Raw genomic sequence first — 15,020 nt, 5'->3', positions numbered from 1 at the left:
TAGGGGGAGGCAGGGCACAAAAGGCAGGTGGGCCAAGTGCCAGGTCTCCAGTCTCTCCTGAGAAGGCTGGGGGTGGGAAAGGGACTGTCCTGGGTCACCCAGACTCCCTGGCACAGATGGCTACATGATTTGTGAGGTCTAGTGCAAAATGAAAAGGCACAGCCCTTTGTTAAAAAAAAAAAAAAAAAAAAATTTCAAGTGGCAACAGCAGAACATTGAGCTAAGCGTGGTGCCCCGGGGCAGTTTCTGCACAGGTCACCAGCCAATGAAGTGGCCAAGCCCTGGAGCTGGAAGCTAGAACCCTAGGCTCCATCCCAGCTGACAGCCTGGGGTCCCGGCCCTCCATTAGTCTCCTGGTGTCCAGAAGAGGGAGGGAGGGAGGGAGGAAGTTAGGAGGGAAGGAGGGAGGAGGGGGGTGAAGCCTCCGTGGGCTTTTTCCAGCCCCCTGGTGCAGGGCCCAGACGCTCAGGCGCAGTTCTCAGACCTTGGATCGCACCCTGACTCAGCCAGGCAGCTTCATCTCACCTGTAAAATGGGCTCTAACTCTAACCCACCCCAGCGTGGCTGTACACCCTTGCTACCTGTTCACTGGTGGATGTGCTTTTCCACTTTACAGGTGACCAAACTGATACTCAGAGAAGGAAAGCCCCAAGCCTGCCCTCCTTCCTTTCTAGCAGTGTAACCAACCCCAGAGTTAACTGGGAATTTAACTGGCAAGGCCAGTGGAATCTGACCCTGGACCAGGAAGGCAACATGACATGGAAGAATTTCCTCCCACACTGACTCTCCTCCCACTGGGTACAGGGTGGGGATCCCATGGAAGCCTCTGAGCTGGGGTGTTCCCTGGGTCAAGTGCAGTCATGGGGTTAGACTCCCTGACCTGGTGGGGAAGCAGGTAGGTTCCTGGGGAGGAAACATGCAGGCACATTAAATGGCCAGAAGCCCAGCCGGCTGTAGGTCTGCCCCCAAGACAACAGGTCATGGCATTGTGGTGGCGAGAGGAGCCCCGATCCCCACCCCCAGACACGTGACAACAGCCAGGACAGACTTCCAGAAAACATGTTTACCCATACACTCCAGAGGTGGCCCTGGCAGTCACAGTTCAAAGGCCCCTTCGCCCAACAAACCCCAAGTTCTGGGTTGCCCTGACTAGGGCGACAAGCCTGGGAAGTGTGGCACCAAAGGCAGGTGGAGAGGGAGTGCAGAGAGGAAGGGCCAGGGCTGGTGCTCGGTTGAAATTCATGGTGCTGGTGAATAGGGGGGTCGCCAGCCCCGGGAGCAAAGGCCACCGGACAGACTCAGAGGTGGGACGAATCCGACTCAGATTACTCAGGGAGCAGGGGTACGGAGGAGGGTGCAAAGGTCACCACGGCCCTCCTCTTCTCCCCGTAAGTCTAGAGGCCTGAGATGGCCCAGGTGTCCCCAGGGTAGGGCAGGAAGAGAACTTCGGTCTGCTCGGCACACGACAGGAGGCAGGATCCATAAATTAAATGTTTCTGGTGGAGTGTGGTCGGAACAGAGGCCTGGTGAAGGCGTCGTGGCTGGCTGGGCGAGGGGGCTACTGGGTCCTCCAGGACGGGTGGGCGAACACAATGGGCCTCTTCTTGGCCCAGCGGGAGAACACAGCCTTCTCGGTGATGAAGCGGTGAGCGCTGCGGGGTGCCCGCTCGTGTGCCAGGTACATCTGACACTCGTCCAGCCGGCCCTTCTCGAAGTAGTGGTAAGGCACCGAGGGGCGGCTCTCCTCCCTGTGGGTGGGGAGCAGGGATGAGCGTGAGGCACCAGAGCTCGCCTGCCTCCCACCAGACCCTGCCACCTGCCGGACCCCCTCTCGCCAGGTACTACAGGCCACAGAGCCCCATGCCTGGTCCCAGGGGAGGCCAGAACAAAGGAGGAAAAGGGCAGCCCCTGAGGATCCCAAAGGCCAGGGTTCAAGCCCTGGCTCTGCCTCTTGCAAGCTGGCTGACTCTAGGCCAGAGACGTACGCCGTGAGCTTCAATAACCCATCTGTAAAATGGGGATGGTGGTTACCTACCTTCTCGGCTGAAAGCACAGGTCAAAATATGCAAAGCGCCTGGTGCTGGGCTCTTGGTGAGGGAGCCCTCGTTCCCCGCAGCATGGAGCTGCCAGCCCTGCACACCCAGCTACTCACTGGCTGTCTGGCAAGGTGCCATGGCAGAGGGCACACGGGCTACTACCATCTCACCCACGTGCTCAGCAAAGTTCCAAGAAGAACAGAGGGTGAAGATGTGGAACCCTTTCAGTTCAATTAGTCATGTTAGTTATGATAACGTTGAGCTATATAATATCACAAGTCAGAACTTAGGTGTAATAGATCACTGACACCATCAGCCCTGATGCTGTGGTAGGCACTTTGGTAGATTATTCTCTAAACCTTTCCATAACCTTCTGAGGAAAGTGTGATTATTTTCTCTCTTGGACATGAGAAAATAGAGGCTCTGGGAGGTGGCGGCCAGGCCCAAAGGCCACACAGGCAGAGCGGAGGCTGGTATCCAACCTGTTCCAGAGGCCGAGCTCCTTCCTACCCTGGGCCTTGGCCACCCATCGGGAAGCCCACGCACCCTCCAGCATGGACAGGGCCCACGCATGGTGCCCTCCCGCCCGGCGCCTGGCTAGCCTGACCTGCAGTAGCTGTCGCTGACCATTCCATAGACCACGATCTCCTCACACAGCTCCAGGGCGAGAATCATGGTGAACCAGCCGGTGCTGAGAAAGGAGCCTGACTGCCTCCTGGCAGAGGGAGGGAAGCAGTCAGCCAGCCGCGACCCCAACTCAACTGGGAGCAGGGTGGCCCCAGCCTCAGCTCTCTCAAGGCACAGCACTGGTTCCCCTCCCAGCCGAGGGCCTCTCACCTTGACGCCCACAGTGGGTTCTGGGGGTGCCTAAGGACGGGGCAGCCCCAGCCCAAGGCCAGCAATGGGCAACAGGTGGGGGTGGGGTGCAAAGCTGGGTCCGTTCAACTCTTCCCACCCACAGAGGACTTGAGCAAACCACCCCTCTCCCAGCGGTGGTGCGGCAGCCCTGATCACATCCCACCCACAGCTAAGGGACCAAGCTTGGGGAGACGGCAGGAGGCAGCAGAGCACCGTCGTTGAAAGTGGGGAAGAGGGTCGTCTGGAGTCAAATGGTCTTCCATTTGAATCTGCTCTGCGTCATCAGGTTTGCTCGTGAACTTCTCTGAGCCTCAGTGACCCATCCGTGAAATGGGGATAATTATGGGTGGCTATGGAGAGGGAACACTTTCAGCCTAGCTCCTCCTCCAGGCCCAACACCCAACTCAGAGCAAGGAACTGTGTGGCTACCCCAGGCCTCGACTCTCTCAAAGCACCAGCACTGGTTACTCTCCCAGCCGGGGGCCACTCACCTCCACCTCTACCGAGGGGTTGTGGGGTGATTCAGTCATTCAAACTGAACACCTCCTAAGCCCTGTGCTGGCCTGAACCAGCCCCGCCCATTGCTAACATTCTCAAGGGAGTGGGCAGCTGGGAGAGAACTGCTGGGAAGAAACAAAAGAATGGGATGAAGGATGTCAGGTGGCAGATGCTCCTTCATTTGGGATCAACATGACACTCCATCCACATCTGGAAGCAAACAGTCATTTGTGGGAGGACCTGGGGGAAGGAACGGCACGTGCACGGGACTGCAGGTGAGAGCAGCGTGGATGTCTGAGGAGGCCCAGACGGCCAGGGTGGCTGGAACAGGGTAAGCGAAGGAGGATGAGGTCACAGAAGCAGGCAGGGGCCAGATCATGCGGGGCTTGTAGGCCAGGGGAGGAAGGAGGTGGGAGTCTGGACTCTACTCTCCCCGTTATGCGAAGCTGCTGTAAGGTGAGGGCAGGTGACTGATGGGATGAATTCCCTAGGGCAGTTGGAGCTCAGACTGCAGGGGGTGCTGCGAGAGCAAGAGGGGATGGTGGCTTAGGTCAAGGTGGCACCTGTGGGCACGGAAGGAGATTCGAGAGCCCATCGTACGTGGCGGGTGATGAAACAAGGGGAGTCAAGGGCAAAGCCCAAGTGTTTGTCTGAAAAACTGGAGGCTGGCAGCCGTATCTTCTGAGGTGGGGAGGTGGCAGGGAGGAGCCCGTGCGTGGAGGAGGGGGCCACAGGAGTCGGGGCGCTCTTTTAGGCGTGTGGTAGAATGAGATCTTGAGGGCAGCACCTGCTGCGTGAAAAGGGCTGTTAGAACTGTCACTGTTGCTTTCCTTATCAGGAAGGGACGTCAAAGACCAGTTCAGGTCTCAGAGCACCCCCTCCAGAGAGAAGAGCTCCCTGACGTGGGCCCACACCAGTCACCCCACAAGGCGTGCTGGCGAGGCCGAACGCCCCTTACCACCATTTGGAATTCTTCATCTCTAAGAGAACTCGATGAATGACAGCCCTCTGATTCCCAGCCCCCATCAGAGGGCAGGACCACGTCCGCCTGTACCACTGCTGAGCCCCAGCACCTGACAGAGCAGACCCTCGATGGACCAGAGGCTGCTGGAGAAGGCAGGTCCCCAGCCGCCAGGGAGACCCCAGCAGGCAGGCCCCTGGCTCACCGGTTCTTGCCCGTCTCGTCCTGGAAGACCTGGTCGCAGTAGGCCATCATGCGCTCGGTGAAGGTGTACACCTGCAGGCCCGGGTACACCCTGGTGAGCTGCAGCAGCATGTGGTAGGTGCGGCCGCCCAGCGCCCGGTCCATGTGTCTCCCCTGGCCCCACACCACGTAGATGGTGTCACGGGCCTGCTGGAAGTAGTGCGAGTAGTTCCGCAGCAGCAGCGGCACGCTCGTGTGGGAGATGACCCGCAGGGTGCTGCGCCGGCCCACGTCCGCCTCGAAGCCCACAGTGGGCGCCTGGTTCATGCGCAGCACACACTCAGCACCGTCGATCTTGGCACCCAGGCCCGAGCCCAGCATCTGGCCCGAGCTGGATACCACGGCACAGCTGCGGCACGGCTCTCGGACCAGCGGCTGCAGGGGGAGGTAGAGAGAAAGAAAGTCCTGGGGGGCTTCCCTGGTGGCTCAGTGATGAAGAATCTGCCTGCCAATGCGGGGGACATGGGTTCGAGCCCTGGTCCGGGAAGATCCCACATGCCGCGGAGCCACTAAGCCCACGTGCCACAACTGCTGAGCCTGTGCTCTAGAGCCCGTGAGCCACAACTGCCGAAGCCCACGCGGCAAGAGCCCGTGCTCCTTAACAGGAGAAGCCACTGCACTGAGAAGCCCATGCACCGCAACAAAGAGCAGGCCCTGCTCACTGCAACTAGAGAAAGCCTGCTCGAAGCAACGAAGACCCAACACAGCCAAAAATAAATGAAATAAAATAAATTTATATAAAAAAAGAATGAAAACTAAAACAATTCTTTAAAAAAAAAAAGAAAGTCCTGGGCACACAGCTTCCACCTGCCTGCTACTCCACCCAGGAACACCCCCTGACCACACTTGACATCTATATCAGTAAGATGTATCAGTAAAGGGATGTAAGTCCCTTTATCAACCCATTTTGCAGATGAGGAAACCGAGGCTGGGCAGCTGGAGTGACCTTCTCAAGGTCAGACCGATGACAAGTGGCAGAGCTAAGATTCTGTGTTCAGGGAATCTTCATGCTTCCTCATCAGCCACATTCCTGACCCTGGTCTTTACTGCTGAGGCCCTAAGGGGCCCTACATTGCAATTCCTCATTAAGGTTACATAAGCAAATATTTATAAAGCACTCAGAGCAGTGCCTGGCACAGACTGGGTGTCACGTATGTGTTTGTTAGGTAAATATGAACGGAATCACTCTTCGGAATCACTCTTAGGTCACTCCCTCCTCTGCCCCAGTCCCATTCTCATTGTTCCAGTTTATAAGTAAAAGCAGTCTTTAGTGCCCACGACAACATTGGGAACCTCTGGTTCTGAGCCTCAATCCTGGCTCTGCCCCTTCCTAGCTGTGTGGGCTTACGCAAGTCACTTTGCCTCTCTGAGCCTCAATTCCCTCATCTGTAAAATGGGGATGAAAATAGCATCTACTGGACCAGGCTGTAAGGAAGGATTCAATTAAAAATGCCTGGAGAGTGATCAGCACAGACCAAGGGCACAGTAAGGGTCCAACCCTCACCTCATTATCCCCCAAGAGGCGGAAGCTGAGCCAACAAGCCTGCAAACATTCACTGGGTGTCAGGGGTCAAGGCTCCCAGCAAAGGACTTGCTGCCTACCCCAGGCCTCCATTCCCTCCTGGGGGAACCAGGTTTATGGAGGCGTGTAAAGGATATGGGAACATGGATTCTAGTCAATAAAAGACACAGTGTTGTAGCCCACTCAGGGACATTTCATGTCTGATATAATGTTGATTTAAGAACTCGTAGCCCCAGTTTCCACGCCCCAGCAATAAACAAGACTTCCTTATTCTGCCCTCAGTTTGAGCCTGACCTGACAACTGGGGTCTGGTCAGATCCAAGGTCACCATCAGCCCCAGGAGGTGTTCTGCTTGTCCTACACAGGGTCTTTAAGACAATTAATACTTAATTTATAAAAATCAGCCCTTTTGACATTCCAAACTTAGATTTCATGCTCTGTTAACAAACTTGGGGGACTTGCCTGGTGGTGCAGTGGCTATGAATCCACCTGCCAATGCAGGAGACACAGGTTCAATTCCTGGTCCGGGAAGATCCCACGTGCCACGGATTAACTAAGCCCGTGTGCCACAACTACTGAGCCTGCGCTCTAGGGCCTGCAAGCCACAACTACAAAGCCCACGTGCTGCAACTACTGAAGCCCGCCCGCCTAGAGCCCGTGCTCCGCAACAAGAGAAGCCACCGCAGTGAGAAGCCCGCGCACCGCAACGAAGAGTAGACCCCGCTCGTCACAACTAGAGAAAGCCCGCGCGCAGCAACAAAGACCCAACGCAGCCAAAAATAAATAAAAAACAAACAAACAACAACAAAAAAAAAATTCAGAGGATCTGGCCACCCTGGGCCCATGTCACCATGAGCTCTGAGCATCTGAAATGAACACTGGCCATGACCGTGGAGCTGGGACAGCGTCCACCCAGCCCACCTGGCCAAACCTGTACGGCGCTTTAATTTGTCCCCCCGACCCCAGCTGTTTTTGCATCTTTTTTTGTTGTTGTTGTTGTTTTGCGGTACACGGGCCTCTCGCTGTTGTGGCCTCTCCCATTGCGGAGCACAGGCTCCGGACGCGCAGGCTCAGCGGCCATGGCTCACGGGCCTAGCCGCTCCGCGGCATGTGGGATCCTCCCGGACCGGGGCACGAACCCACGTCCCCTGCATCGGCAGGTGGACTCTCAACCACTCTCAACCACTTCCCACCAGGGAAGCCCTGTTTTTGCATCTTGATCAAAGATTTACACAGCACCCGTTCTAAACACTGTCCATGAATCATCCACTTGGACCTGCACAGTGACCCTACCGAGGTAGGAACTGTAATGACAGCCTTTTACAGATAAGGCAACTGTGACTCGGAGGGGTGAAGGTCTGAAATTGGTCTCCTCCAAGCCAGGGTCCCTGAGCACGCCTCCCTCTGACCAACGTTCAGAGAGCTGTCAAACTCCGAACTGGGAGCTTCCTGCACCAGGTGTCGTTGGGGGATGCCTTTGAGAGACATACCAGATGGGGCCGCTGAAATCAGGGTGAAGGGGGTAAAGTGCTCCAAACCTCGCCCAGCAGAGCAAGCATGGGGAGGTGTGTGCCGTGGGGCAAGGGGCCTCAGCTGCCTCGTCACCCCTGGGCCCCACTGTCCCTGTCTCCCCCAGAGGGAGAGCTCTGGGGCTGATATGACTTTTATCTGTGTCATCTGTATCCCCAGCAGCAATCAGCACAAGGCAGGACACATCCAAGGCACCAAATACACACTTGCTGAACAAACGGATTGTGCGTAGACAGGTCAACCTAAAGGTGCACGCATGACCGTGATGTGATGATGTCTGGCTCCCCTCGCTGGGCTGGGAGTTCCAGGGGGCCACCCTGTCTGAGTCACCTTTTTTTATCCCCAGCACCCAGCTGAGAGCAGCCAGGCAATTATTTGTTGAAGTTAAAAAAAAAAAAAAAAAGACATGTGGGAATTCCCTGGTGGTCCAATGGTTAGAGCTCGGCACGTTCACTGCCATGGCCCGCGTTCAATCCCCGGTCGGGGAAATAAGATCCTGCAAGATGCGCGGTGCGGCCAAAAAAAAAAAAAAAAAGACATTTCCTCTTAGAACTTGAGGCTCAGAGAGGTAAAGTGACAGGTCAGCTAGTGGACAGGAGCCAAGCCCAGGGTCCAGGCTGGCCTGACATGAGCCCATTTCTCACAACCCCAGAGAGTTGGGGGCACCCTGGTAGCCTTGGCCGGGCCTGCCCCCCACATGTTGCCCAGCCAACTCACCTTGCCATCTGGCACGCTGCTGTAGCCACTGAAGTGCTGGGGCCCTCGCACAGTGGGCCTGGAGTTGATAGAGAGGTGGGAGTCCAGGCAGGAGGCCAGGCAGAAGGGCAGGCAGGCCCAGCAGCACAGCAGGATGTAGGCAACGGAAAAGCCCAAGGAGCACAGGATGATGAGGAGGAGCCGACCCTGGGGAGACAGTCGTCATGGGGTGGGAGTGGGGGTCGCTGGGGCTCCTAGAAGCTTCTGCAGGGGTGCTGTACCCCAGCCTCATGGGTCCAAACCCCAGCTCAGTAGTTCCCAGAACATCAGCAGAGGCCACCATCTCTGTTAACCAGGCCTTCCTCTGGGCTGCCAGGCTCAGAGCACATGACCCTGAGATGAGGCCTATTATTATTCCTATATTCTAGGATAAGGGAAACACCTTGGGGTGAAATGGGTAGCTCAAGGCCACACAGTACGAAAGTAGCAGGGTGGGGCCTCAAAACCAGAAACCGTGCTCTTAACCAGAAGCTGAGGTGTACTGTGCAGCCTTGGGTATAACTCTCCACCTCTCTGGGCCTGCTTCCTCTTTGAAACAGATAATGCCCACAGCGTGAACTTACTGTGAGGTCAGTGGCCAAAGCACTACCATGAAGTGCTGTGCACGTGAGGACAGGAGAGTGGCCCATCAGAAGGGCAACCAGCCCCCTTCAGACCCTGGGATGAGGCTGTCTGCATGCCCATAGCCCATCCCCTCCCCCAGCTGGCTCAGTGGCCACCCACCTAGCTGATGATCGCGATTTGGGTCAGCAGACCGGCTGAGCAAAGGGATGGTAGAAAGGGGTGTGAGGGCAGCATGATTCAACGAATGGTTTCAACAACTGAGAGCTGCAGCCCAGAGGCTCCTGCCTCCAGAAACCACGTGCCAAAGGCCACCTGAACCAGGAAGCCCTCCTGGCCCACTGCCCGGCGGGCAGACTTAATGAGTACCCCCCACCAAGCCTTCCAGGCGGAGTCACCTAGTGGGGGACACAACCCGGACATGCCATTGTGCCACCTTGGTCACCACCTGTGTCTCTCTGGGTGCTAACTTTCTCCCAGCCTACCCAAGGCCCAGGTCCCTCTGCCACCCCTCAGAAACCACTGAGTGGCTGGCTGGGGCTCTGTGAAAACCAGAGGTGAAAAAGCAGCCCCCCAGCTCCCCCAGGCATATCCTGCCAGAGGCCCTCGCTATTCTGCCCACAAGCCACTTCAGCTTCTAAAAATAAATCTCTGTGTGGCCAGCTGTGCGGAGGAGGGGGTTCAGCCCCTGAGGCCTCAGGCTGTGCCTGGCACCTGGTCTCCTGCCCACAAGGGACCCAGAGACCTTGATCCAGGCAGCCGTGGCTGACTTCCCACAACGTCCAAGGCTCTCACTAGGGGCTCCTGAATAAAATCAAGAGCAGCTAAACTGAACTTTCACAGCATATCCCGCTCCCAGGTAGACAGATGCCTCACCTGGTGACCTCAGATGCTCACAGGAGGTAGTGCTATGATCTCCATTCTACAAGGAAGAGGGGCAAGGCCCGGAAACCAGAGATGGAATGCCACTTGCCTGGGGCCACACAGCCCGCCAGATCAGGGCTGGCCTTTGAGGCCAGTCTGGCCTTCTCCTCAGCTCAGGAGCAGTGAAGTCGGAAGTGACAGTCAGCCCTGGGGTGGGAGAGGCTACTGAGGCTGCCGTGCCAGAAGCCACCTCCAAGTCCCCTGTGAGCCTTCCTCCTTCCGCCACTTACCGGAGCCTTCATGCTGTCACTGCCGCTCAGCAGCCGGGTGGCTGCTGCCTCCAGGGATCAGGCTGGGAAGGGATGGGAGCCGGGGACCTGCCAAAACCCAGACACTCAGAGCTGGGTCCCAGGCCTCTGAGGAAACTGCCCAGGGAAACTGAGGCAGGGGAGGGTACAGGCCGGGGTCAGGGCAGATGGCTTCTGGGAATCAAACGCCTTAAAGTCTCCAAACACGGGGAAGCGCTGTCCCCATCCTAAAGGAGCTGGAATCAGTGACCCTTGGGAAACCTCCAGCCAACCCAGTCCCCATTGCACAGATGGGGAAGGAGAGGCAGACGAGAGACCTCGGCTCAAGGTCATCCCTCGACTCTGGGTTGGACAGAATCAGGAGCCTGGAGCCTCGACTCCCATCCCATCTCTCCTACCTTACTAATGGAGAGGCCTGGGGCGGGACAGCACAAGGGATTTCGACCCCACTCCCAGATTCCACCACCCGCTCACCCGGCCAGGCGCTAACCTGGAGGACAGGTTGGGACGCGCCGGCTGCTCCCTATCCGCAGCTCCGAGCTCCATGACCCGCGGGCCGGACAAGCCGGGCAGGAAGCCGGAGAACCTGGGCGGAGGCGGTGCCGTCGCCGCAGCTTCTGGAGACTAGAAACTGAAAGGGCCGTCGCTGCCGGCGGCAGGGGCGGGGTTTGCCGGGACGGGGAGGAGACAGGGGCGCTGGGGGCGGGGCTGAACGGCGGCGGCGGGGCTTACGAGCGCGGCTTGCGCGGCGTGGGTGGGAAGTACGCGGCTGGCAGTGGCGGTGAGGCCTCCGGGAGTGGGGGCCGGGCCTCGGCAGCTGGGGGCGGAGTCTGAGCTCCAGCGTCTCCCCTCTTCTGCCCTCCCGCACGTCTCCCAAGCTCCTGAGGGAGGTGGGTTGGGCGGTCCGCCTAGGAAAGGGCTAGAGGGTGTCGGAGCCAATGTGCCGTGGCTCTCTTGTCGTCCGGACTGGAGTTTCTCCATTTATGAAGTCGGGCGGCGGGGGGCGGGGAGGGGGGCGGTGCGGGACGGTAATTAAACGGGGTTTTAGGCTCAGGCAGCCCCGGGTTTCAAGCTTGGTAGGGTTGCTAGGTTTAGCAAGTAAAATACAGGATGCCCACTTATATTGGAATTTCAGCAACAACCAATAATTATATTAGAAATATGAAATTCCAGTGTCATTGGGCGTCCTGTATTTTCTCTGGCAACCTTACCTGGACTACCTCGGGTGAGTTCACCTGAGCCTCAGTTTTTCTCCTCTGTGGAGTGGGGATGATGATAGCACCTACCTGATGATAGCATCTCTCAGTGAGATGGTGCAGAGGCATCTTGTGGCAGAGCCAAGATTCAAACCCTGGGCAGTCACTGCAGAGCCAGGGCTCTGACAACCTACTTTCATCTCCCAAACACCCCCGTTTTGCTGCAAGATCCAGCGGTAAGACCAGGTTAGAATCACAGGACTGGGGATATACAAAACGTAACCATGGGACTTCCCTGGTGGTCCAGTGGTTAAGAATTGGTCTTGCAATGCTGGGGATGCCGGTTCGATCCCTGCTCAGGGAACTAAGATCCCACATGCTGCAGGACAACTAAGCCTGTGCCGCAACTAATGAGCCTGGGTACTCTAGAGCCCGCGCACTGCAACTAAGACCTGATACAGCAAATAAATAAACATTTAAAAAAAACCAAAAAAACCAAAAACCACAACCAGTATCCAATTCACGAGTCACTTGGTTTATTGCACACAACACAGGTTAGTGGGAAAAATAGAAAAGGGGGTAACAAACAATTCCAAGGAGAAGACTGGGAAGGTCACGTCTCAGCACGAGTGAGCGGCGGGCTTTGGTCCAGCTGAACCAGAATCTCATGACAAATGTGAGTGGGAAGTCGCCTTCTGCTCCAACAGAGCATCCGTCTGGAACAGCTCTCAGCAGCATGGAGTCCTCCAGCAAAGAGCCTTCAAGTTGCTCAGTCTTGTGGTCTCGTTTTAAAGGATCTGCCTGTAGGGTGTAACAGTTATGCCCCAAAGAATCTTGTCTCTATCAGTCTCTGTGCCAGTAGAGTCTTCCTGAGGAACCAAACAAATTCCTTATCTAAAGCAAAACTACTGGGACTTCCCTGGTGGTCCAGCGGTTAATACTCCACGCTCCCAATGCAGGGACCCCGGGTTCGATCCCTGGTCAGGGAACTAGATCCTGCATGCCACTGCACGCAGCAACGAAGATCCCACGTGCCAAAACTAAGACCCAGTGCAGCCAAATAAATAAACACTGTTAATTTTTTTTTTTTTTTGGCTACACCAGGCGGCATGTGGGATCTTAGTTCCCAACCAGGGATGGAAGCCATGCCCCCTGCAGTGGAAGTGCAGTCTTAACCACTGGACCGCCAGGGAAGTCCCTTAAGCAACACTATTAATTTATGACACTCAGACACTTGCAATCCTGTACTGGACAGTTCACAACAGCTAATATGGAAGTTCACATTGGCCACTGTGACTCCATCTCGAATTACTGAGGTTAAATCCTATGAGTTTCACACAAGATGAGGAAGAATCATGGTACAAAAGAAGTCACACTATAACACCCCCCTTCTCAAAGTGTCCTCCAATTCGAAGCCAACACAGTGTAGGGCCCCTGCAGGTGCTGGAATGTGTCCCATTCGAAGGCTCACCTGGGGTCCCTCGGGGATTCAAAGTCAAGTGCTTTCCGGGGCCAGATAGGATTGAAGGGGCAAATAGGAGGCAACTGGGAGAGGCGGGCCTGGGGTGAAGTGGAGAGCATACTTCCCATCTAAACTGTTTTTCTTTTTTACAAAATGCTTCCTGAGCATTGAAAGAAAGCTCATCTTACCACACGCATCCCCTTCTGCAGGGCCCTGGCCTGGGAACCAGCCTGGGCTCCAGCTCTGGTCCCATTTCAAACTCCATTTTCCTTTTTCTAAGAGGTTCCGGTGTGGGCACAACAGCAGGGTATCTGTGTTGGATATCTGCACCCAGATCAGCAGCTTTCCAGGGCTAGCACTCCATAGGCAAAGCCAAATTCCCCCAAGCCGGTGATCTAGGCCTCCATGCCTCTCCCCATCCTGTTGGGGGCTCTGTTGAAGCAGCCCTGCCCCCGGGGCCTCCATTGAGCACAAGCCTTCCTTGTATCCCCCACTCCAGCCTGGGCACACCTCAGTTCAGTCTCTCTCCATGGCCCCAACCCCAAGGGGAAAATGATGAGATGTTCCCTATGGATTCATTGATCACCCACAATGGCTGGTGACGATTCCTTCCCCAGAGAGGCAAATCTTTCCTTGCTAAGGCCGCATGGAGACATGGTCAAGTTCCTGTCTTGACAAGCCCAGACATGCCCAAATGTCCTGGGCTCCCAGGATAGATGAGGGTCGTACATCCACAGTGGAACTGACACTGGGAAGTCCCACAGCCTCAGATGAAGCTCTTCAATTTGGTTTTGGCAAAAGTCCTCTCCTTACTCTTCATAGAATAAGGAGGCCCTCCTGCTTCCTTCTTAATCAGCGTCCACCCACCCTGGCCGCCGTTCCAATCTCCAGTTGCATTGAGCTCGTTCCTACTTCAGGACTTTTGCACTTGCTATATCCTCTACCTGGACTTCTCTATTCAGATGGCCAGCTCTTTCTTGTCATTCAGCTCAAATATCACCTCCTCAGAAAGGCCCTTGCCAACTTTTCTATCCAACACCGCACCACCATCCCTCTTGTCCCAACCTGATTTATTTTTTTCACAGTGCTTGTCACACTCTGAAATCACGCAGTGTATTAACTGGTTTATGGTCCATCTGCCCACCAGCTTCTAAGCTCCCTGCGGGCAGTCAGGCCAGTCATGTTCTTAGGGCATTTCTAACACCAGCACAGTGTCTGGCACACACTCAGTGCTAGATAAAGTCTGTTGAATGAGCCAGTTAGAAGAGCCAGGAGTCCTGGGCCTCGTGAGACCTTGGACAAGCCACTTCCTTTCCAGCCACAGGCCCTGCCTCAGCCCATTGCCAGAGACCCAAAGTGGGTAGGGGCTGAGCCATCCCCATCTATGAGCGTAGGACTCGGGCCCTGACTCAGCCCTGAAGGATCCAGATCCCAGGGAAATGTAGGGCCAAACCCCAGTTTCCTGCTGTGCTGCCCTCCCACCACAGAGTCTCCACGACCCACCCAACTCCTTAGTGACGACCTTAATGCACTCTATGTCTCAGCTTCCTGCTGAGCCAGAACAAGAAATGCCTTGTGGCTTGTGCCAGCTCAGAAAGGTAATCACCCAGACTCACCCAGGCAGCTAGGGGTGAGGTCAATTATATGTATGTATATATATTCCAGGAACGCGCACTCCAGCCCTGCGGCATAAGATTTCCCTTTCCTCTCCCTTCCCCCACCAGCCATTTTTCCTCCTTTTCTCTCAAGGCCAATGGAATGGGAGTGGTGGGTGAGTGAATTTCCCAAGGTCTGGAGTCATCCAGTCCAGGGATCAGCCATTGGCCCACAAAGCCCCCCACACGACCACACTGTCCCCCCAGCCCTGAACTCCAACCACAGTGTCATGTTTTTCTCTCTAGTGCCAGGCTCTCTCTTACTCCAGGTCTTTGCTGTGTCCTTGGCTTGGGACCCTCCCAGAGCTGCATCTGATTCTTCTGGTCTCAGTGAAGGGGTTAGAGCACACCCACCCGTCAAATAATTAGGTAGAGGCTCCTTCCCTGAGCTCCACAGCCCCATGTTCCTTCGCAAGGCTTTGTCACACAGGTTGCTTTTGTCACTGTCCCCCCCCCCTCCCGACTGTGAGTTCTGTGGCGGTGGAATCTATGCATCTTGATCCACCCCACCTCCCCATTTCCCAGCAGAGGGCCTGTCACATAGCAGGTGCTCAATAAATATTTAATGAG

The 15,020-nt window shown here is 56.0% G+C and overlaps 1 protein-coding gene across 3 annotated transcripts; it reads right to left on the bottom strand.

Annotated features, from left to right (window-relative positions):
• Positions 1-1,043: 1,043 nt before the first annotated feature.
• ST6GALNAC4 (ST6 N-acetylgalactosaminide alpha-2,6-sialyltransferase 4) lies at positions 1,044-10,763 on the bottom strand. Of its 3 annotated transcripts, XM_030858559.3 has the most exons (6): positions 10,628-10,763; positions 10,120-10,206; positions 8,366-8,551; positions 4,559-4,971; positions 2,644-2,751; positions 1,044-1,748 (listed from the first exon to the last, which is right to left on the bottom strand). In XM_030858559.3, the coding sequence occupies exons 2-6, from the start codon at positions 10,129-10,131 to the stop codon at positions 1,559-1,561; spliced, it is 909 nt and encodes a 302-aa protein (XP_030714419.1). In that variant the 5' UTR covers positions 10,132-10,206; positions 10,628-10,763; the 3' UTR covers positions 1,044-1,558. The 3 variants fall into 3 exon arrangements, with proteins under 3 accessions (XP_030714419.1, XP_060156369.1, XP_030714423.1); XM_060300386.2 differs by lacking the exon at positions 2,644-2,751; XM_030858563.3 differs by lacking the exon at positions 10,120-10,206.
• Between the last annotated feature and the right edge of the window lie 4,257 nt (positions 10,764-15,020).

Source organism: Globicephala melas, chromosome 6 (genome assembly GCF_963455315.2).
Source record: "Globicephala melas chromosome 6, mGloMel1.2, whole genome shotgun sequence".
In the NCBI taxonomy this organism is placed as follows: Eukaryota; Metazoa; Chordata; class Mammalia; order Artiodactyla; family Delphinidae; genus Globicephala; species Globicephala melas.
The sequence above is the reverse complement of the archived record's forward strand: the minus strand, read 5'-3'. Positions and strand labels throughout refer to the sequence as shown.

Coding starts and splice junctions, on each gene's coding strand:
- ST6GALNAC4 (XM_030858559.3), bottom strand. Junction 4,972..8,365: donor GCAGCGTGCCAGATGGCAAG/GTGAGTTGGCTG, acceptor CTCCCCCTGCAG/CCGCTGGTCCGAGAGCCGTG. Junction 2,752..4,558: donor GACGAGACGGGCAAGAACCG/GTGAGCCAGGGG, acceptor TCCCTCTGCCAG/GAGGCAGTCAGGCTCCTTTC.